This window comes from Plasmodium fragile (genome assembly GCF_000956335.1).
Source record: "Plasmodium fragile strain nilgiri unplaced genomic scaffold supercont1.56, whole genome shotgun sequence".
Lineage (NCBI taxonomy): Eukaryota > Apicomplexa > Aconoidasida > Haemosporida > Plasmodiidae > Plasmodium > Plasmodium fragile.
The window spans coordinates 116,771-140,196 of record NW_012192636.1 but is presented as its reverse complement, the minus strand read 5'-3'; the positions used below and the strand labels follow the sequence as shown (position 1 = coordinate 140,196).

At 41.6% G+C, this 23,426-nt stretch overlaps 6 protein-coding genes across 6 annotated transcripts; 3 read left to right on the top strand and 3 right to left on the bottom strand.

Moving 5' to 3' along the window:
* Positions 1-1,001: 1,001 nt before the first annotated feature.
* AK88_04218 (uncharacterized protein) lies at positions 1,002-1,742 on the bottom strand (the record flags this gene model as incomplete). Its single annotated transcript, XM_012481828.1, has 1 exon — positions 1,002-1,742. One exon carries the CDS (start codon positions 1,740-1,742, stop codon positions 1,002-1,004), a length of 741 nt encoding a protein of 246 aa, XP_012337251.1.
* A 3,589-nt stretch (positions 1,743-5,331) lies between these two features.
* On the top strand, positions 5,332-6,180 carry AK88_04217 (uncharacterized protein; the record flags this gene model as incomplete). The annotated part of the gene is made up of 1 exon (XM_012481827.1): positions 5,332-6,180. One exon carries the CDS (start codon positions 5,332-5,334, stop codon positions 6,178-6,180), a length of 849 nt encoding a protein of 282 aa, XP_012337250.1.
* Positions 6,181-7,647: 1,467 nt separating this feature from the next.
* AK88_04216 (uncharacterized protein) lies at positions 7,648-9,815 on the top strand (the record flags this gene model as incomplete). The annotated part of the gene is made up of 7 exons (XM_012481826.1): positions 7,648-8,157; positions 8,379-8,723; positions 8,863-8,990; positions 9,119-9,168; positions 9,281-9,355; positions 9,524-9,588; positions 9,744-9,815. 7 exons carry the CDS (start codon positions 7,648-7,650, stop codon positions 9,813-9,815), a joined length of 1,245 nt encoding a protein of 414 aa, XP_012337249.1.
* A 429-nt stretch (positions 9,816-10,244) lies between these two features.
* On the bottom strand, positions 10,245-12,158 carry AK88_04215 (uncharacterized protein; the record flags this gene model as incomplete). The annotated part of the gene is made up of 1 exon (XM_012481825.1): positions 10,245-12,158. One exon carries the CDS (start codon positions 12,156-12,158, stop codon positions 10,245-10,247), a length of 1,914 nt encoding a protein of 637 aa, XP_012337248.1.
* A 1,951-nt stretch (positions 12,159-14,109) lies between these two features.
* AK88_04214 (uncharacterized protein) lies at positions 14,110-16,677 on the top strand (the record flags this gene model as incomplete). The annotated part of the gene is made up of 1 exon (XM_012481824.1): positions 14,110-16,677. The coding sequence occupies one exon, from the start codon at positions 14,110-14,112 to the stop codon at positions 16,675-16,677; it is 2,568 nt and encodes an 855-aa protein (XP_012337247.1).
* Positions 16,678-17,587: 910 nt separating this feature from the next.
* Positions 17,588-18,909, bottom strand: AK88_04213 (DNA-binding protein, 42 kDa; the record flags this gene model as incomplete). Its single annotated transcript, XM_012481823.1, has 2 exons — positions 17,588-18,612; positions 18,798-18,909. The coding sequence occupies 2 exons, from the start codon at positions 18,907-18,909 to the stop codon at positions 17,588-17,590; spliced, it is 1,137 nt and encodes a 378-aa protein (XP_012337246.1).
* Positions 18,910-23,426: the final 4,517 nt, after the last annotated feature.

Sequence of the window (23,426 nt, the reverse complement as noted above, 5' to 3'; positions counted from 1 at the left end):
AAAAAAAAAAAAAAAAAAAAAAAAAAAAAAAATCGAAAAAATGGCTTGCCACACCGTGTTATGATGAAACCCTGGATGGTAACAAATGCAGCGTTATAACTTTACTCTTTGGGTGGTCACAAAAAGGGAGTGCACAAGGAAGTTGGCGAACAAGTACTGAGCATATGATTGGCCAAATGTTTGCAACGCGTTTCCACTGTTGGGTTGAGGTGATGCGAAGATGGTATACATTAAAGGAAAAAAAAGAAAAAAATGATGTTTGCTGCGAGTTGGTGACTTCCTCTTGCTCAGTTGCGTGTGTGCTGTACCATATGTGTGGCATAAACGTATGAGTGTGCAGGTGAAATGCGGTGTAACTTCTTCGCTTTGTTTTCCCCAACGGTTAAACAGCAGGGCAATGGTGATGCTCGGTTCGTTTGGTAGGCAACGCAGAGGAAATTATTAAAATGGCATTTTTTTCCACTGGAATAAAGACCAAGTGCAACAAGTGTGAGCTCCTTTATATGTGCTTTAAAATAATCCACGAGAGGGGTTATTTTTTTGGGGGTGCAGTTGCCCTTGCAGGTGAAATAAAACGGTGTGTCCGCCTATTGCTGTGGAATGCTGAAAATTTTGCATTTCGCGCAGGGGAGTATCCTCCGAAGGAGGCGGCGCTCTGCATGTAATGTTGCATTATGTTTTATTTTATTTGTTTTATTTATTGGTTCAAATGGATCGGCGAAGGGCCGCTTCTTTTTGGGGGTAGATTTACGGCAGTTTTAGCCATGCAATTACAAGAAAAAAAAAAAAAAAAAAAAATTAAAAACAAAAATTGTACACACACATACGAGCTAATGAGATGGAAACATCGGCGCCAGAAAAAAAAAAAAAAAAAGAAGGGTGAGAATTAATTTCCGCCGGTTGGCTATAGATCCATCATGCGTGGTGATGCGTCCTATCCCGCAGGTGCTGGATGTTGGTACAGAGAGTGCAACGAATGCTATTTCTCTTGTCCTCCCCGGTCAGGCCTTTAACATATTATTTAAACACAAGAGCTTGATGGCGTTTTCCTTTACAGTTAATTTCATAACGTTGCCCAAATTGACACAGCAGTCCATGCAGGTGCGAACCATGGCTTCGAAAACGTCAATAGGGACCTCCGCATCAAATTCTAGCAGAACAATTTTATGAGTGTTGAGTTCAATAACCATAGTGAGTTCGGGGGCACCCGAGTTAATTTCTAACTGGTTTCCATCCACAAGGATACGATTTTGTAAGTACAAAACTGAGCAGGCAGATATAAAGTACTTAATCGCTATGCCTGCGTCAATTAATGCCAGGATGCAGGTGTTTATGGCAGCATGTTTCACCCCTCCATCACGCTCTATTATGTAAAGGAAAATATTTATTTCTGAATTTTTATATAAATCCAGGAGGATAATATTTTCACAGATATTTCTTATGTACGCACTTATTTCATTTGTAACGCTATCTTTGGTTTTTTTTTTTTTTTTTTCATACACATTAAATGGAGAGAGGAATACTTCACATTTTATGGAGCACCTTTCTTCTGACTTCTTTAATTCAGTTGGTCCTTGTACGTAAGACAAGAGTTTTGTGTTCCCTATTTCGTAAAATGCAAATCCGTCTGCATCCGTAAATATATTTTCGTTTCCCACGCTGATTTTTATCAACCTGCATTCGTCTTCCTTTCTGCCGTCAATTCTGTACCCCTCCTCATTGATGTACTCCACAAGCGGCATACCGACATGTACGTGTTTATTATGGAGTCACAAATGGGTCAGGAATAATGGGTCAATAATAATGGGCGAAGAAAAATGGCCTTTTTCCCTTTTGTGCACAATATGGTGTATTATATATTATGAACCGCCGCTTTTTATGGAGGACCCTTTTTTGCTCACTTAAAATGGGGTCCGCAAATGCAGCGTATTGTGGATGATGATGACCTTCTTGGATTCCTTTGCGACGGGGAAAAGAAGGAGACGAAAAAAAAAAAAAGGGAAAGAAAACAAGAAGGAATATTTATATTATATATATATATTTTTTTTTGTTACAACTAAAGGGCACCATTTCGCATTCGAAAAAAGAACACCGTGCGTGGGGAGGATATGCGCCGAGTTGTAGCGACCCTCCACTGAGCCCCTTCCTCCGCTTGGCCAATTTACGCAGAGCGCATATTACGTGTTAGCGGAAAGAGGTGTGGAACAAACCCGTCGCATTTGGTTCTGTGCACCAGCGGGAAGAACTCAAGTGGGGAAGGTCAAAATTGGTAGGCGATTGTTCCAAAATGGTGAATATTCATGAACCCCTAATTTTAAACGGGTGGAAAATTTTTGTTATAACCTTAAAGTGGGAGGACGCACGTAGCGAATTTCATTATGCACCTATTCTTGAGTCGATGGATTAACACTACACAGGAGAACATCCAACCTGTGTGTACGTTGGAGAACATAGGGATGTGTTTTTACCCGTAAGGAAACAAGAGCAGTGGCCTTAATTACGTCATTCCACGCAACGCACAAAAAGGATGGGGCCACCCCCTAAGTTATAAGTTGAACGACGACAGGATGGATGGCTAAAACTGGAGCGAAACAAACAAGTTGGGGGTGACCCGATCCTTTTTGTGCAGTGTCTCTCCAACGAGATTGTTCGAGAAGTTGAATATAAAAGTATATCCTACTCATCTTTGTTCGTCCTGTTTTTATACCTTTTCACGTCACCGATGGGGGGTGGGGTAGGGGGAAAAAAAAACGCCTTTTTTTTTCTGTACACACATTGGCGCATTAATTGGTGAATAAATGCGGGTATCTACTCCAACAGGACATGCATGCACGTCAACATAAAAATGGTAGACACGTGTGGAACGTTTAACGGATAAAATTGTAAGAGCCATTGGATGTGAAACAAATTCAAGTTATATGGAGAGAGGGAGGTGTAACACACCACGCGTCACATCTATTGGGCACATTTGTGTGCAATTTTCTTAGCCATTGGAATACTTTACATGAGGAGACAAACTGTACTATGTCAGTCAGCTAAAATGAGAAACCTCAAAATGGGGGAAAAAAGGGGAAATTATATTTTTAAGTCCATAGAAAATTACGCAATACCCCGTAGTGTGTGTTTTTTTTTTTTTTTTTATACATACAGTCAAACTTTTACGTTAAAAAAAAAAAAAAAAAAAAAAAATGGAAATCCCTTTATCCATATAACGCTCCTTAAAAGTGTGAGAAGCGAAATTTCATTTCGACTTTAAAACGGAGAAAGATTAAGAATCACTAAAGCTCCTCCTACTTCTCCTCCACACATATGCCTGAAAAGAAGTACCATCCATTTTTCATCCCTAGTCCAAGTTAAATTTCAACGTGCGTGATTTTACGACTTCTTTTCTCTTTCGTGTTGTGCCCCTCGCGGTACACGCAAATTTGCACCAAGGTAAGGCAGGAGAGGCTGGCACGGTATAAAACACAGGGAATGCAAAAAAAAAAAAAAAAGGCACATTTGCTTTCATTAGAAATTGCGTTTAACAGTGCGAACACATAAAAGCAAACGTCTCTAAGTGAATAAATTGATACACATTAATACGCACGCCGTTTATATAAGGCGGAAACATTATAAGAAAAACTGCAAAGCTAAGAAATAGTCCCTGGGCCGAAAAAAAAAAAAAAAAAAGAAAAATAACAAACCGTACTTTTGTGTACATGTGCATGGTACTACCTGCTTGCATGCGTGCATTCGCGTATGTGCATATGTGCATATGTGCGTATCTGTGTATCTGCGTACCCGCGAATGTGCATACCCCCTCGTATGTGCGTGCCTGCGTACCTAAAATGAAAAACCCTTTTTTGGAGAGAGAGAAAAAAAAAAAAAAATAGCACATAATGCCCGTATGCAATAACTTCGCCTTTAAATTTATATCTACAAGTTCATTTTTTTTTTTTTTCTGACTTTTTTTTTTCCCTTCTTCATTCGGCTTTATTGAATGATATACCTACATACATGACATTTTATTTTCACACAACTGAATAAGTGATTGCTTGCTAAGTTTAAAGCTTAATAAAACACAAAGTACAGTCATTACATAAAGGAGAGAATCCCCTACCAAGGAGCTCGCCAGTCTCACTTTACATCTCGCCAGGGATACAGCAATAACACGTAAGCAGCGCAGATGCGCACATATAAGTATGTATGTGTATGAACATATATATGTTCATTTGTATTCCTTTGTGTACATATTATATGCCTTCAAATACCTTTGCGTGTGACGTGTTTTCTACGCCGCCCACGCATCCCTGCGCAAACGAACTTCTCCTCTGCATGGATTGTGTACGCTTCTACTTGTGGCAAATACTTCTATGCCTGCTGCTCGCTGCTCACTGACGCACGTACACACATTAGCAGCACAGTACATTCCCCCATGTGCGTATGAGCGTATTGTTTTCTCGCTTAAAGAGGAATGGCTGGGTAAAAAAAAAACACCATTGGTATTCTTCACCCAAGTGGCCTGAATAGGCACAGGGAAAGTACAAAAAAGAGTGACGTGTGTTTGTACCCGCGTTTTGTATCTCATAGCGTGGTCGCGCGTGATGAATCGTTTGTGTCATTAGGAGGTCATGTCGTTTCACATGTTTTAAGTAGTGTGTAATTTTAAAGGGGCTCCGTTTTGTTTGACTGCATGGCGCACAGATGTGATTCGTGTATATACTAATCGTCTTGCGAAGATGTGCTGCTTTCGTGTGTCCATGTGCTTGCATTTCGTTCCGTTTGGTGAAATTTCCATGCTGGACTTGGCATAGGACAAGTGCTCTCCGCTTGGAGCACATTGTTCATAATGTTAGGATGTACCTGTTTCTGTGCACTTCCGAGAGAGCATTAAAACGATTGTGGGGGAAAGTAGAATCCCAAACGAGAATGTGTGCGTGACGAAAATGCGAATGTGCAAACATCGCTCCAATACCCATGTTAAGTTCCCCAAACTGCGCCCTCCGATTGACCGTTTTTTTTTGAGCGAGTTCTTCGGACTGTTCAAGTGCCCAGATGGGTGCATGCGTACATATGCTTACATATGCATACATATGCGTGCTTATACGCGCATGTGTACGAAATTCATACGCGTCGTACCACTTGTGTATGTGTGTGTGTTTTTTTTTCTCGTCCACCCCGAAGAGAGATCCACTCATTTATGCGCTTCTAGCCCTCCTTTCCCTTTTTATGCAGCACTGGTTTTTCCTGACCCAGACCTCCGCTATCCAGGATTTACGATCCCCCTCCCCCTGTCCGTGCCTTCCTCCCCAAGTGCTTATATCTTCTCTCACCCCTTTTTTTTGAACCATGGAAAAGGCCATTAAAGAACGCATTGAGAAATGGAAAAAGGAAAACTCTGCTGATGGAAAGGAAGCGACGAACGAAAATGCATATGAGAATTTGACGGAGCTAATCCTAGACGGAAAAAAATTTAGTGCAATAAAAAGTGAAGATGTAGAATTGCTAAATAAATTTACTCATCTGGAAAAACTAAGTCTGAACCAAACAGGAATACAGACCTTGGAGAGCCTACCCAAAATGGACACCCTGAATGTGCTGGAGTTAACAGACAACCACCTGAGCACAGTAGAAGTGTTGAAGTACATTGTTGAGACATTTCCAAATATAAAAACACTAGAGATTGGAGGAAACCACTTTAAAAATATTAAAGACTTTGAAGTCTTGAAGGATTTAAAAAACTTAAGTCGTTTAGGTGTGCAGTTTAACCCTTTTGCAGATGACCCCAATTATCGTAAAGAATTATTTACCTTCCTCCCGAACATAAAAATAATAGACTGCTACAATAAGGAAGGAGTAGAAGTGTTAAGCTCTGGTGAAGAAGAAGATGAAGAATATGAAGAAGACAATACACTGAAGAATTTTTATGAAGCTGATTTTAAAGAAGAAGATGAAGAAGAGGATGAGGAATTTGTTCCTAATGACAATGAAGATGAAGAGGATGATGATGACCTGGATGATGATTTGGAAGAGGAAGAGCTCGATGATTTAGGAAAGGAAGATTTGGATAAAGAGGATTTAGATGTGGAGACTAAGGATACTGAAAATCCTCACAATGATGAAAAAACGAATAAGAGAAAACAGAGTGCCCTGGACTCTACCAATGAAACGGATGTCAAGAAGACAAAAATTGAATAGACGTTATGCTGTGATCTGTTAGGGTCCTCACACCCATGAAAAAGGTGTATATGTGTGTGTGTCCATGGTGGTTTACACACTATATAGATAGCAGGTGTGCTCCGTGGAAAAAGGGAGAAGGGGGGGGGAAGGGAACGGAAGAAAAATTAATCCTTTACCCCCTGACGAAATGGCTATAAATTTGTTCGACCACTCCTTTTATGAACAATGGCAAAATGTGTGCACTTCATCCGGGGTACAGCTGATCTGATCGCACGGTCTCGCCCGCGCACACACGTATATATGCATATATATACACATGCTTTTACCACGTGAGCTCACCCGTACGTGTTTTTTCTTTTTTCTTTTTTCTTTTTTCTTTTTTCTTTTTTTCTTTTTTTTTTTTTTTTTTCTCACCATTTAATAAGCTTTTAAAAGTGTCGCCAAGTGAAAAAAGGCACTCGTGTTTTTACACGGTGTTTTTCACTTGGGCATGCACACACGTATCGTCCTTTTATCCATACATTTTGCAAAACCACGCATTTATGTAGACACTCACTTATATAAAACCACGCATTAATGTATCCACCTGTGTATCATCGCATTTCCACGTACGTGTGAGCGCATACACATGGCTGCGAAAAATCGAGGGCTATAACACGTTCTGAAGGAATGGCGAACCGTGCGAGCACACACGTGTCGTGGGGGCATCCGAGAGTGTCCATATGCGCGTGCGGACCCGCTCAACCGTACGGCGCTTTTTATTTTAAAGTTCCACACAACGGATATTATAACTGCGCACCCTTTCCCTGTACGCCCATTTAAATTATAACAACGGCATTAAATTAGTGCCTTTTTTTTTTTTTTTTTTAAAAAGTGCTAGGGGAAGAGAGGAGCCCCATGGCGCGTTGGAAGTGTTGCAGTGAAGCAGAAAGGGAAAGGGTAATTATTGCCTTATCGTAAATGAAATGAGAAATAACTGAATAAGCCCACCATTTGGTAGCTGTAGCGAAATGAACAAATGTGTACACGCAAGTTCATTTGTGCTCCACACCCCTTAAAAACTTCACCGAGTAAAAAATGACTCACTTTTATTTCTGAGTTTGCCTGTGGGCGGGGGCCAAATGCACCCCATTTGTGCACCTCCCCCAGAGCAGGGGCGTGTAGGGGGGATGTAAACCCGCGAAAGGAAACAAAAACTCTATCAACAAGTTAACCTCTGTCGCGCCCCTCCCTTGTTGAGTACAATTACACGTGGGAACAAATCGACCCGAAGGTTTCCTTTTCTCATTTTTGGCGAAATAGTTTTTCCCTCTTTTTTTTTTATACATAGTTAAACAAAAAAAAAACATTTCACAACTACATGTAAAAAAATAAACTGGACGAAAATTGTGTGGAGAATTTCCCTGCTATATTTATGACAGTAGTTTTTCACTTATGAGGACATAACTGAGTATAAATTGAGAAAAAAAAAAAAAAAAAAAAAAAATGGAAAGCTTCAACGGGAAGGATGTTCATATAAATTTCCTGGAGCCGGCAATAACAATCAGTGTGATATTTATATGTTTGTATATGATTATAAGTACGGACAATCCTGCACACTTTCTTATTAGGAGTTTTTTTTTTAAAAGTAAAATATTCTTGTGGGAATTAAAAGATATTTTTACCAACATTAACTTTTTTGCTCTTATATTTTCTTCCTTTTTTTTTGTATCATATTACATTTTGCATTTGTTAAAGTATGAAAACGTGAGGCCTCTTTTCTGTGTCAACTACAACTACTACGACAAGATTCTTAATTACAAGTTGAAGGACATAAGCGTCAAGTCTTTGTTTCAGAATGGCATTAGCGAACAAAATTACTTGGTTAATCTTTTATATTCATTTAAGTTTTTTTTTAATATATTTTTTTTAAATGATGCTGGTTTGATCCAAACTGTATTTACCTTCTTCCTCGTATTTGTGCTTTTGTCATTATACGCGAAGCAAGTCACTCGGGTAAGGCTCGCACGGTCAGGGATATGTGTGTAAGGGGTTGGGGTGGGGGGAAGAGGAGGATTCGAGTTTGTTTCCCTCTATCTCCGCTATTTTAGCTAGCGCCGACATTGTTGTCTTTCCCCTTAAATCATCTTTGAGCGCCCCAAGTGGTTACACCATTGATGATGATCACGCGAATATTTACACAAATGCTCTTGCTACTCCCCCCCCGTCTACCGCAGGTCGTCTTCATAAGCAGCACTCTAACAGGCGCAGTTGTTTCAGGCTTTATGGTAGTGTTTTTTTTAAAAAAAATTGTAAATATTGAGTATAACCATTGCGGCGAAGAAACTTCTTCTCTCCTATTTTTAATCTTTTTCTACATAACCAATCCATACTTGAGTGTGTTTCAATACAAAGACAAAAGTTTGCATCCTTACCACGGCACGGAACTGCGGCTGTACATCCATCTGCTCTTCTTTGTAAAATATGTGGCATATGGAGGGACGTTGTACGAAGTCAAGGCACTCGTGGCGGTGATCATATGTGCCATTGTGTTTTCTCGGCAGGCCATAGAGAGCTTCGAGGTATGTTCACGCGGGGAAGGAGCAATAACGGGGTTAAGACAGGAGCCCCCCTCGCTCCGTCACCATGTCTCTACGCCCATTTGTGCGCCCGTTTCTATGCCCATTTTTGCGCCCATGTCTACATCCATTCCCCCCCCAGATGCACACATTCACGAAGCTCATTTGGCTGGCAGCATACTACTTCGTTAACAACTACGTGCCCTTCGCGTTCTCCGGAAATTTCACCCTCTCCAAGCTGTTCCATTATGACGTTATGCAGCTGTTACGGTTAGAAGCATGGGGTCAGCGGAGGAAGCACATATGTCCCTATGTGTACAAAATGCTCGTCTCCCCCCCTGACGAAGCCCCACTTGAGCGCAACTGATGAAGACCCATTTCCCCCCTTCCCCACGCAGCAACGAGTTTGCAAGCAACATTTCGCTTCACCACTTCAACGTCCGTTCAAGTAAAACTTCGCAACGGAGATTAACACCATCTCAACAACAAAAAAAAAAAAGAAGCTCATCGGGGAGGCGCATTTCATGCATGTCATTATCTTTGTCTTTCTTTTTTTGCAGGAATACCATTCAACTATTTGGTGAGCAAAATTTCTTTCTTCTGGATTCCCTACATGCTGCTAAACAGGACCCACAGTAAGGGCGTCAAAGGAAGATGGAGTTCCTTTTTTGGGTGCATTTAAAAAAAAGGAGATGCGGAGCAGGGACACACCATTTGCACACTTTTGCGTATATGCACAACAATGCTGTCCTTGTGTTTCCCTTCCCATCCCATCTGTGTGATGTAATTTATTTTCATTTTAGAAAACCTCAAGTACCTGATAATGCTTCTGATGTCGATCAATTTGATAGCGACCAGTACCTACTTGGTAATTCCGGAGGAGGGTTGTTGTGTCTAGGGCCCCTGGCAGCGCTCATTTTGCTGCGTCGTGCTGCCATTTGTGGCGACACGCTACGCTTTGCTATGTCATGCTACCTTTTATACCCCTTTTGGAGCAACGGTTTTTCCCTCCCCCACTCGCAGGCGAAGAACGTCGTCCCCGGAATCCCACTCAACCTACTCCTCCTATTCTGCTTAAACAAAATTGGGATTTAAATTTGCCACGGCGGGGTGTTTTTCCCCTCGCCTATTTTTTGTTCATTTTTTTTTTTTTTGCGTCAGCCTTTTTGGCCCTCCTTTTTTTTCCCACCACGCTGGGTTACGTCCACAAAAAAAAAAAAAATGCACTTGATAACGCAAAAACTAAACGTAAATTTTGTGCTGAAAACGTATGCGCGATATTTCAGCGCACGATTTAGCTTAAAAACAAAAACAAGAACGCACATGTGTATGTGCAGATGGAGACAAACGCGTTGTGCATAACTGTGGAGGTACACAAACACACCTACGTGTACGACTGCTATACAGTATGCCCAAAATGAATGCCTCACGTAAGCTGCAATTCATTTGTATCTTAACAAAAAAAAAAAAAATTACACAAAAAAAACGAAAAAAGAAAATGGGCGGGGTGAATGTCTTCCCCCTCTATCCCAAATCTACCTCTTTCATGAATTTACTGTATTCTACGTCTAGGTTAACATTGTTGTCGTTGACATTTCTGTCCTTCTGGACTGCGTTAATTTTTGTTTCACACTGATCGTTTAGTTTATTCTTTAGTCTTAAATTGATGGGCACAAAATACTGCGCGCTTGGCTTGGACTCCTCCTCTTCCTGTCCATGTCGCGATTCCGTTGTCCGGTCTTCTTTATGTCGCTGCCGCGGATGAGGCCGAGGTCGCCTTGCCCCCTGGCCACGTTCACCATAACCACTTACGTGGGCATTGTCCCCATGTCCACTCTGATCATACTCATCTGGCTGACTGATTGGGAAACCATAGTTTGCCCCGCTTGGTCCCATTCGAGCCTTCTTTGATACGGGATTCCCCCCTCTAGCCCTATTAAAGTTGCCATGTCTCTTTCCCCTATCTCCGTAGTTCCTTGAAGGGGGAACATACCCGTGGCCCCCCCTTAAATTAGGAGCGCCCCACATCTCCATGTTGTTATTCGTGGGGATGAAACAATTGCTTCCATTCATTTGGCCCGTATTAAAATTACCGTACATGTGTGCGTAATTGTAGTAGTAGTAGTTGTTACCATAAATGGGTGGAACACTCGGTGGAGGGGGTGGTGACGTGACACCTTTTTCGTTCGCCGCTTTGCAATCAATCTCTGCACCTTTGAGATGGCTTCCCGCACCATCATGGGTGGAATTTTTCTCTCCTTCATCCTGGTTAGGGTTAGGACAAACCGCAGGGAAATCCCCATGGGTGTTCCTGGAAGCGTTCACACCCTTCTTCGTTCCATTAATGGTTAATAAAGTAGGATCTCCCTCAGGGGAAAACTCCCTTTCATTGCTCGAAGCGTTAGGTACATCACTACTCACTTTGGAAGAAGTCGGATCCGTTTTGTCTTCATCATTTGGGGGAAGGTTGTCCTTGCTGGAACTTTCGCTCTTTCCGTGTTGCTGCCCATCATCTGTTGGAATGGCTTCTTCTTTCTTACCTTGCCTATTCATGCAACTTTTGCTGCCGACCCCATGTACATACTGGGCAGGGTACCCAGGGCCGAAATAAAAATTCACGCCATTTGTATACCCACCATAATACCCATTATTGCTGTACCCATAGAACCCACTGCTCTGGCCTGTGGCATTAAAAGGGACGGGTGGTTGGTAACTTCTATAGGAGTGTGCACCGGGGTAGCTATTTACATTCGCATTGGGATAATAACCCCCATTGGGGTGTGCATTCATGTTCGGTGTGAAAAAATCATCAGGCAGTCCTTTTGGCAGGGAGGGTAGAGACTCCAGGAAGAAGTCTTCCTCCTGGTCGTCCTCCCCTGGAGCTTTTCTTAAATCATCACGTTGCACGTTGTTTGAATCATCACTTTGCATGCTGTTTGAGTCATCACTTTGCACGCTGTTTGAGTCATCATTCTCATCGGATGACTCCGAACTCACTTGGATATCTGAGCTGGCGTAGTCGCTTTCGCCGCCAGGTGCACCATCCTGGCGCTGTTCACCAACAACGTTTCCTCCACCATCACCGCCACCTGCAGCGTCCTCCCCGTGCTGTCCACTCATGCTGAACACCACCCCATTGTTATTGTAGAAGTAGGTCCCATCCTTGACCTTTTCCTTTATCAAATTCCACAGAGTTTCATACTGCTTCAATTTTTTTTTTTCCACATGAAGGAGCTTCCCTTGCTGCTCCCTTATCCTTAGTGAATCTAACTTTTCCTTGACGTCATGTGGGTTCTTTGTGCTCACAAGTTTTTCTAGCTGTTCGGACCATTCCTGTTTTTTTTTTTTTCTCTCTTTTTTCTTCTGTTGCTTTCTGTAGACATCCGTTGGAATTTTGCTTTTTTTCAGAGTGTCTTTGAGCATTTGGCTTCGCTTCATCTTGCCAGGAAGGGAGGGGGGAAAAAGGGGTAAGGGGAGGGTACACCAAGAAAGCGTTCTCTCAGGACGATACACTACTTTTTATGCGCACTTCGTCTGCACGTGCGGATGCTCCCCTGCCCCCCTCTCTATATTGGCTTTTTCAAAAAAATAAAATAAAACCGGCAGTACGCATTTCATACTGCGGCTACAATTCACATTATGCGAAACAACGGGAGAGGGGTGGGAGGTGAAAAAAAAAAAAGAAAATGGAGACGCAAAAACTTGGGAGTAATAAACTAGTTGACCAGTTTTCCTCAACTGGTTTGCAAAAAAGATATATAAATGGAGAGAAGTTTTTTTTTTTTTATATTGCTTATTTATGGAGCTGCACGCGATGGCAAACTCTTCTTCTTCCACTTCCTCAGTGGGCACTCTCTCTGTTGCGTAGGACTTTGTTGCCCATGGGGGGGTCACTAATATTTTTTTTTTCTCTTTCTTTCCTTTGCGTGAATTTGTACGTTCCATTATGCGGGCGTTGGCGAAAGTACACGCGTGCGTACCGGATGTACTTCAAGAGTTGAGCGTATGAACGCTGCTCACATTACACTGTTTCGTTCTTCACCCACGTTGCGTGTATGCGCATGCAAGTAGGCAAATCCTTACGTACAAATATATGCAAGTTTTTGCATACCAGGCAGGCATATTTTTTTTTTTTACGTGCAGTGGGCATACACATATATCTCCCCACATTAATAATATATGCTTCAAATGGGTGTTGGTTTTTTGGCCTGAACAGGGCAGAACATTTGGAACAAAAAAAAAAAAAAAAAAAAAATCGCTAAATGGCTAACTTGCCAAATGGCTACATGGCTAAATTGTCAAATTGCTTAAATTGTCAAATGGCTAATTTGATAAATGGCTGAATCGCCCCAGCGTAGCAGACTTTTTTGAAACTGCAATTGTACGCATTGGGGCAAAGTATGCACAGCTGCCACTGGGGTTAATTAAAACGACATTGTTTTAACCACCTGTTTGGTGAATAATAATTCTCCATTTCGTTTCAGATTAATCCAAGCAACTCTTAATTTGTTGTCAACTTTTTTGTAAACACCATTTTTATGTCCCCATTTTGGTATTCTCTTATTTTTGTTCTTCCCTTTGATAATTTTTTTTTTTTGTAAAATATAGTGTCCCCCCCCTTTTTATGGAGTGACACAAAAAGGGGGAGTGGTCTCATGGAACTTCGGTTTGCCCGCTCCACTCCCATCCACTCCCCTCCACCTGGTTTGACATTTACACTATATTAATTCGTTGCCATGTAACAAACTTTCGTTTGCTATACATTCATGTGTATGCACTGTGAAGATATTTTTATGTGCATGTGTGGGATTTTTTTTATTTAATGTGCAACTAGTTCACCTTCGTTTTGGGGAAGAGGCAAGTTTGGAGCAGATCGCGCGGCATGGGTCTGTCCAGCCGGTTGCTTGCATGGACACACAATTGGTGGGTGCTGAAATGGCTATGGATGCGCCTGTCGTTTTGTGTGTGCACGATCAACTCAATCCTCTTGAATACGTTACTTGTGCACACATCACCACTTAAACTTATGTAGCAGTCATTCGAAGCGCACGACGTAGTACGGATCACTAGTACGTGGAAGAGTCAGTTGGGAAGCCGCTCAGTTTCACGCACACGAGTGCGTCAAAGAGAGGGTCATGCCCACCTTAGGGGCGACCCCTCCCCCACAACGGCAACAACAGGGAACAGCGTACAAAAGAACATACAAAGGAGTGTAGGCACGAATGTACATTCTCATGGACACACAAACACACACATGTATGTATGCGTGCCCTCCTCTCTCAACCCCCTGTCACAGATGCCATAGAGACAGCTCAGAGCCCAGGGTAACCAACCCCCCTCCCCCGAGAACAACCCTTAATAATTTTCACTTCCAGGCACAATTGAATAAATGGAAAAAACGGAGACGACCACCAGCAAGGGTGCGGGGAAATGGAGGAAAGGGGGCATGTCAATAATCACGAACATGATTCACAACGCCAAAAATTTATTCCCCCAAAATAATTTGCAGTATACTTACATAAACACATTTATGTTATGTCTTCTGTTTACCTTTATACATAAGTACCTGGACCAGACTCTTCCCTCCTTGTACAAGTCCATTGAAAATGACTTCAACGTTGATGTGAAAACTTTGTACTACGTGAACACTATGTACAAGTTGGCGTACTCTGCCTTCAATTTTTTTTTTGCGCTTTTTTTCGATTACTCCTTTAAGAAGATATTTTGCGTCAAGTATGAGAAGGCTAGTGTGGGGGATAACAGCGACCGCGTCAAGAAGGACATGGTTGCAGGAGTGGATAGCGGAGTGAGTGGTGGCGTGAGCGACACCGAATACGAAATACAGTTCAAGGGCGAGGGCGCGGACAAGGCGCTGTGCGTAAACAGCGGCGTGAAGGCAGTGGAAGAGGAAGAAAAAACAGCTAATGGAAAAAAACAAAAACAACAGAATAGTACGCACGTCAGCGAAGAAGTCATTTGGGGTGAGTACAGATATACACTGGACATCTTAGTGATCTCCTCCATCGTCTACGTGGTAGTAATTTTTGGCATCATGTTGTCAAATAATTTCCTCTACTTTTTTTTCTTTATGTTTATTATGGGCATCAACAACTCATGCATATACATTTTGATTCAGAAAATTTACACCAATAACGTGTTTAGTGAAAACAGAAGTACCATTTTTGGCTTCCTTCATTTTTTCTCCTCCATTTCTCACATGCTGTCCATTTCCATAAACACCAACCTAAGCAATAAATTTTACTTGGGGTTTAATGGGTGGCGAATATGCTACTTGGTAATATCCTTCGTGCCAATCCTCGTGTGTATATGCCTTGTAAGATTAATCAAGGTGAGCAAATTCAAGAGCAGAGGACGTAAAAGTCACAGCTACAGTTACTTGGTCTCCTTCGATAATATGACGGATGTATGTCAGGAGAGCGAGAAGGAGGAAAATTATTGCAAAAGGGAAAATGACAAATTGGAGCGTCTTCGGGGTGCAAGTAAGGAAAGGCAAGACGAGAAAAAAAAGACGAACAAGAAGAAGGATGAGGGGGGAGCAGAAGTTTTACTTTTTAACGCAGAGCAGGGTAAACACTCCATGAAGGGTAATTGTAGAGAACCCAGTGAAGAGGTACAGGAAAAGGAGAAGGGGGATCGCCACCTACCCTCTGGAACGAGCAAAAATTACTACAACACGCATATGCAACATAAGGAAGGATTGACCAATATATCTAATGCGTGCGATGACACAGCCTCTGTACACAATTCGAGCAAGTTAGACGTAAGGCACAGCGCAAGCACGAATGATGATTTGAACAACACAAGTTTAATATCGACCAATGAGAGGATAAACAGTAATCTTATTAAGCGATCCTTTTTCCACATGATTTCGAAGAAGACAAGTTCCCCCCTGAAGGGTGCCGCGTTAAATGTAGGCACCAATAGGACTAGCAGCGGGGAAAGTGCAGTTACTGGGGAAGGGGATTGTACCACCAGAGGAAACGGAAACTACTCCAAATGGGGAAAGAATCATATGAAAGATACGAAGGAAAATAATAAAAAGAAAAACTCGCAGGAAGATGATGAGAATGAAACCACAATGAAGGGAACCAATTTCTCCTCCTCGTGCTCCTCCATTTTTGCAAAGAGAAATGAAGAAAGAGAAAAGTATGAACACGGAGAAGAATTGGATAATCTACTAGAAGAAGAGGAAAAGGAGAAAGATAAAAAATTGAAGTATGAATTTTCATACCTATACGAAATTAAATACGTGTTTAAAAATTACAGTTTCTGGTTGATGATCACCATGGGAATGTTAAATGGAATCCCCAAACATGTGCTCAGTTTAATGATTTATTTTTTTCAGTACTGTAATATATCAGATTTCCGAAGTGGCCTGATTATATCATTAAGTTGGCTGTGTGCAAGCTTAATTTCTCCCTTCATTGGTATTATCAGTGATTATTTTTATAAATTAAACAAAGACATAAATCGGCAACGGATAGGAATGTGTACGCATTGCTTAAGGATCATTTTAATGTTTACAATGTTTTTTTTTGTGCCGAAGGAAGCCGATTCTTTTATATACTTTGTCATAATTTCTCTCCTTATGGGTATTTTAAGTGGGTGGATAAATATAGGCACACATAAGCCTATCATAATTGATATTGTCAAACAGAAGCACACTGCTTTCGTCATGGCGTTGATGAGTGCTTTCGAGAACATTGGGTCTTCCATCATTGGCACTTTTTTTCTCTCCTTTCTTCTCAACCGATATAACTACATTGACAAGAGGAAGATCAACAACGTCGACGTCAGTGTCAACAAACACAACGTGCACGTTTTGTCTGACGTCCTTCTAATCCTGACATGTTTGCCCTGGTTAATATCCTTTTGCCTCCTCTACGTGCTCAAGTTTACCTACAAGAAGGATAAGCTGTACAACAATTTGTTTTAGGGGGGCACGCTGTGCAACACCAGGGAAATTTTTTTTTTTTTTTCCAGCTAGCCAATAGGGGGAATTTTTTTTTTCTAGCTAGCCAACAGGGAAAAAATAAAAAAAAAAAAACAGCCAAAAAGGATGCAGAAAAGGAATCGAAAAAAAAAAAAACGTCAAGAGGACACCTACCGCTCGCCCTATTTGTTCTCTTCTTTTTCAGCCCCTTTTTTTTTTTTTTTTTATGTGTAATCAATGATGTTGCCCCCATGGGCGTTTTTTTGTCAACTCGCACTGGCCAGTCTGCCGTGCCACACGGCCGTCTGCCCGATTTCGGATGCCATGAAATGGGTGCACAGGTAGATACCCCTACACATACACACACGTACACATACATACACGTACATGTGTGTGCCTATATGCTCATGTCTATGTTGGGCACAACGCCCAAGTGGCGCCCCCTCCAGGCGCATTCAAATTTGAGGCCACCCTTTGGGGTGAAGCGAAAAAAAAGAAAAAAAAATGTCCCCACATATGTTTATGTCACTTTTGTTAATCTTCCCATTTAGGAAAAACTTATAAATTTTGTTGTTTTAAAAAAATGTCTAGTTAAAAAAAAAAAAAAAAAAAAAAAGCAGAAAAAATTAATAATAATAATAATACGCATACATAAATTAACAAAATAAAACAAACGTACCGTTTTCGTTTTGCTTTAATTATATGCTGTGCCATCTCTTTCGCGAATTTGTTACATGAACCAAACGATTGGCTATCACTGGCGTGATGTCAAAAAGGACACGGGGGGGAAAAACTTTACTTTCGTGCACTTGCTAATTCAATTACCATTACAATTGCCTCCCCAGGGGTGCTTTCCTCTTTCTAGCGCCGCGGTACAGGTTTTTCTCCGTGCCTAACGCAAGTGGGGAGCTTCTCAGTTCGCCTGGGGCGTTTCCTCGTTGGTTTTTCCCTTGGCCTTCTTCTTCTTGGCTGTCAGGGACGTGGCCAGAATAGCCTTGAGCGCTTCGTCCTGGATCTCATTCACCGTTTTGCAGTTATTCAGTTGAGAACACTTGATACCAGTGAGCTGCTTAATTCCTTCTTCCTTAACCATAACGGTGTACTTAAACTGAGATACAAATTCTTTTTTCTTCTCCGTGTAGACAGTGTATGGTTTGATTAGATCATGCCTTAGGGCTTCGGGGATACCGATGAGTGCGGCTCGCTGATCCTCAACATGTTTCACATGGAAGGGAAGGACGGGAAACTTTTTATTAACTTCGTTGATGAAGGATCTACCTAAATTAGTTTTCAAGTGGTAATTCTTTTGTACCTCCCGTTTATAAATGGTTGTCTTGTGATCACTTTCTTTAATTTTTCCATCCCCTGTGGTCACCATCACATCGATGATGTATATGTCATCAGATTCTATTTGGAAGTCTTCAACTTTATTTTCTGGGTTCTCCTTTAGCAAAATAAATTTGCTTCCTTCCAAAATGTATTTCTTAATCTGGTAAGTTACACAGTTGGAAATTACATTACACTTTAATTCTTCACATGCCTTTTGTATATTTTTTGTCACATCACTGGCGTTTACTCCAACCTTTAGACTCTTCAAAAATAGCTGTGAGAGAGTATGAGCGTTCTTTAATACTGCCGCCTTGGGACCTTCAATGACTTCATTTTCGTTGCCGATGTATATGGTGTGGCCAACCATACTGATGTGCCCATCTATATGACAACCCAAGCAAATCTTAACAATATCACCTTTCTTTATCGTTTCTTCATTCTCGGAAGGTGCAGGGGAATAGTTGTTGCACACTTCATTTACATTAATGGTCACAGGGAAACTAATCCCCTTTTCCACTTTATTTCCTTTTTCTTTTTTTGTGTATACTTTGTCTAGCTCCTCCTTCAGGATCTTCTCTCCAAAGTCACATAGCTCGCCTATTTTGGCACCTGTACAGAGAGCGTTATTTTATTTATTTTTTTTTATTAACGTGTAAGGGTTGTTAGAGTCATCGAAACGGGGGAAAACAGGGAGACAGGGATAATGCATACGACAAAAACACAACTTGGTATAGCAGTTTGTGTGCCCCTTTTTTTTTCCCCCTCGCTCGATTAGCTACGCATTCCGTACTAACCTTCTACACACTTCTCGATAATCTTTTTCAATGTGGCGTTGGCGATGGACCCGGAGTGGGTGTACTTCTCCAAGTCGATCTCTTCAGTCTTAGTGTCTGGTGTTTGATCCATATTTTCTTTGGGTTAATATATTTTTTTTTTTTTTTTTTTTACGTGCACGACGGAGCCGTTAAGAAGGGCGGCGAAGTACGTATTGTAGGGAGTACTACTTCGGCACACAAAAAGCGGGGCGTTTTCACCGGCACATCCAAATGAACGTTCTGCGCTTCCCGTAAGCACCGTATGGGGGTCAGAACGGGTTGCTGCGGCACCTGAGGTGGGCTTCAAAAAAAATACGACTATTGTAGGGTACTTTAATTAACGAGAAAAGGAAGTGGTTCTCTATGTTATTCGCTACACGCTTATGCGCCCTATGTTTTATAGGTCAAACGGAGAGATGGAAACAATTACCAGAAGGGTGGGAAAAAAAAAAAAAGAAGGTATATGTACATCCATACACTGTAACGTTGTGAGCTGTGTGCTGAACGGAGGGGTAACGAACAAGCAAAGTGGGTAATTACCGAAGTTCAATTTACAAAAGGTTGCCTCAGGAGCGCACCGTGATACAAATGAAAAGGTGGTACTCCATAAAACAGTTTCCTTATTTATTTATTTATTTATTTATTTATTTTTTTTTTTTTTTTGCGTAGCATATATATGTTTTTACTTTTTTCGCAAATATCTGGCAACTTTGCATTTTTGCAAGTTTTGCTTTGTTTGCATTTTGGGTTGCTTTTTCATTTTCAGCTTTCCCGTTATTGGCTGACGTTTTAAAAAACGGAATAGCGCAGGCTACACGTACTACAAATTGAGCAACTGTCGTGACATTTTTTTTTTTTTTTTCCCCCTTGACGCCTTGCTTCTTTGGGCCACCCTTTGCGTCCCCATTTGTATGCTTTTTTTTTTTTTTTTTTTTTTTTTTTTTCTCACCGTAACGGTGTTCCATCCCAATATATAAGCATATGTAAATACCCGTGATCGATCATGTGCCTACATGATACGCATATATATATATATATAATATATGAGTGTTCCGCCATCAACATACATTAGGCGCATATCCCAAACGCGTCACATTTGTACCTTTTTAATCAAACCAAATGTATTCTTATTTATTTTTTTTTTCCTCATTGCTGTGATGGGGTTACATGTATAAGCCGCTGCAACGGTGTTTTTCATTTTTTTTTTTTTTTTATTTTCCGCGTAGTTTGTTCTCCAGTTTGCAATTATTTATTTTTATTATTATTTTTTTTTTTTATTATCCCCCCCTTTGTTGGGCTATTGTACCCGTTCATCCGCATATATTTAAACGATACGCATATTTTTGTAATTCCCAAGAAGAGTTGTGCAGTTGGTACACCCTTCGGGGATGCATGGCCACACGACACAAAAGGAAGGAACATGCCCACGTCGGCGGGGGGAATAAATTTACCCCAAGAGGTTTACCCCTACATTTTAGTTCATTTTAAGTGGGATGTGCCGGTTGGGCTTTATATTATAAACTTGCGGGAATAAGTCCCTTTTTTTTTTTTTTTTTTTTTTTTTTTTTTTTAAAAAGGAAAATTTGGATGGAACAACTGCGCGTGCGTAGCTGTTTATGTGCACACACTTTATGTGGGTGGTCGTTTGAGGGGAGGATCCCGATGAAAGGGGGAAACGGAAAGAAGAAAAAGAAAAAGCACCATGTGGTGAGCGGTAAACCTCACAATAGGTGACAAAATGCCAAAACAATACACCCAATGAACGGTAGGCACACAGTTCCAGTGACGCTCAAAGGAGCTAAGCGCAAAAGGCACCCGACGAACCTCGTGCATTCTTAATGGGTGGGCTCATACTAAGGCAAGCGTATCACGTCACCTGGACGCTGTGCATGCTGGTAGTAAAAATTAATTAAAGCAACTACGAGGTGGCACTAAAAATTACTGCTGCGTTTTTGTTAGCCCTCTCTCGTGGACGCAACTTGCGCAGCTTCCATCCCTGTGATAAAAGGACAGACAGGGAAGTGCATGAATGTGTGTGATGATTTGGAGAATGCTTGGGAGTCACACGGAGGTGTGTGTGCCACTTGCATGCGCATACGAATTAATCTGTCCCTTGGTCCTTGTCTTATTTTAAAAGCGAAGGAAAACGTGTCACACTTGTTTCAGTGTTGCATGCGCTTTTTCCTGTCTTGTGTGATTATTTGAGCAACAGTTTGCAACACTGCAAAGGGAGGAGTACACACAAAAGCACGCATGCACGGTAGCCATTTATCTCCCCCTACGTGCCTGTCTTTTTTTTTTTTTTTTTTTTTTTTTTTTTGTACAACCAAGACGTTTTGTAATTGTTTCAATTATTCATTGGTGTGCATGCGCTTTTTCCTTCTAGTGCGTTCCCTGGCATGTGTGTACATTCATTACAATGTTATAGCTCTTCAAGAATAATTCTGGGAGCAACTCCCCCTCATGCTACTCTAATAACTTTGGAGCAAAAATAGCGCGTCTCAGCTGCATGCAGTTTTGTAAGGGCGAAGCAGGTGGGGCTAAGTTGGTGAGCAATTTAGCATTGTTCGTAAATTAGGGAAACGCGTAGAGCGTCTTATCTTGTGTCTAGTCCTTGCCTAGAATGTATCCCCCCCCAAAAAAAAAAAAAAAAAAAAAAATGATATTATTTTAAGTGGTGGAAGAAAAAGGAAGTGTTTACTTTGGAGTATTCGAGTTTGTTTTTTCTTTCACTTTAGTTTTTTTTATAACTATTCTTGGCTTAACGAAGTTTAATTTTTATTTTCTTTTAACTTAATTTAACACTATTGTTTTTAATATCCATTAGCTTTCCTTCGAGGTGACTTGCATAGGTTAAGCTAGGCTTATTCCGTTTAAGTTGGACTTAGTTTTTCCTGTCCCTCCACTGACCTACTTTAACTTGGCTTAGCCTACTTTAACTTAGCCTAGCTTAGCTCAGATTGTTTTGAGTTTTTTTCCGCTTCACTTTTGCGCCCACTTTGGCGCGTTGCTTTGCTTTGCTTGGGCTTGTCCATTTTTGCCTTTGCCCTAGTCGGTTACTCAGGCGCTTACGTTGTTAACTGGTGACTTCACTAGGCCGCCGCTCGCCTAAAGTGGGGCACAAACAGACGCACATTGTTGTGTCCTACCTGCATGTAGTGTTACATCAGTGAGAATATAAAGAGGCGCAAAAAAAAATTCCATGTGCCCATTTGTGAGAGTCCATTTGCGCGTCCACATTCCATGTATCCGGGGGGAGGGTTTTCCCATTTCCCCCAGACAACCTATACTTACCCCTGTTAAGAATACCAGAGAGGGGGCAGACCATACCGCAGAGCTAACTGATTCATGCGCAACACGCTGTGTGTAGTGCGTGTTTTGAAGCCCTCGGTCAGTTGAATGTAAGTGGAAACCCTAGCGAGTACACACAAGCATAATTAGGTGATATACCCGCATGCACTTATGTCGAGGGTATACACTTGGGTACACCTACCTATGTACGTGAGCATACAGATTGGTAGACCAGATTATGCCTTCTTATGATCACTCCTTCACTGGATCTCGCTCCCCATTTTACGAGCCCAACTGAAGGCGCAAGCCACCCCCCCCGCTGCGAGAGCAACAGCGGGTGCGCGTGGCGGAGATCCTTACTCGAGCTGGACACACGCAGGGGCACTGCTGGGAAGGTACCACTCACACAGCGCAATACGTGTGCACGACAACACGTATGCCAACCCCTATGCTAATGTGGATGGGCCGCTAAGAGTGGAAGAATATTTGAGTGAAGCCCACGCAACTCAGTGGCGCCACAAAAAAAAAATAAAAAAAAAATAAAGTCAGTCTATCTACAAGTCAAAAGTGTTAGACACGAATTCACAAAAAGTTGCCCCCCTCTACAAAGGACAGATCCACTTCTTCCTCTCATGGCCTACTGTTAGAGACATGCTGACCTCACCTAGTGCAAGGGGCATTTCTCCAAACTCGAAATGCTTAGTGGAATAGAAGCACAGATTAGTTGTGTGTCTCCCTTTTGTCGCACGCGGATGGTTGCATAAGCTGGAACTTTTTTTTTTTTTTTTTTTTTTTTTTCTTGTTTCCCCTAGGTTGGGAGTTGTGGGGACGTGTTCTCCGGCTGTGAGACACCATCATGATCAGTGCAAGGAGCGCTCAAGTAACGGGAAAAGGGGGAAAAAAAAAAAAAAGATTTTTGAAAGAGGGGGGCAAAAACAAAATCGTTAGCAAGTGCCTAGCGAATCGCCAAATAATCTTGCATAGGTTACACATGCGTGAGAAGCCTAGGGGTGTCCGTAAACGATTTAAGACTCCGTGTGCAAAAGTCGACCTGTACACACACATGCCCCGCGCGACCGTGTGGTTCCCTCATCACAGCCAAGGCAATACACACCCTCGTACACGTGAAGAACATGTAAAAGGAGGAACCTTATCCAGCGGAAGATACATAGGGAGCACACCTTCGGGCATCGAAATAAAAAAAAAAAAAAAATGCTAAGCACGATTGTTTTTTGCTGCACTTTTATTCTCTCCCTATTTTGTTGCACGGCAAGTTGTCGTGACGAAGTTTGTATTTTTTTTTTTTTTTTTTTTTTT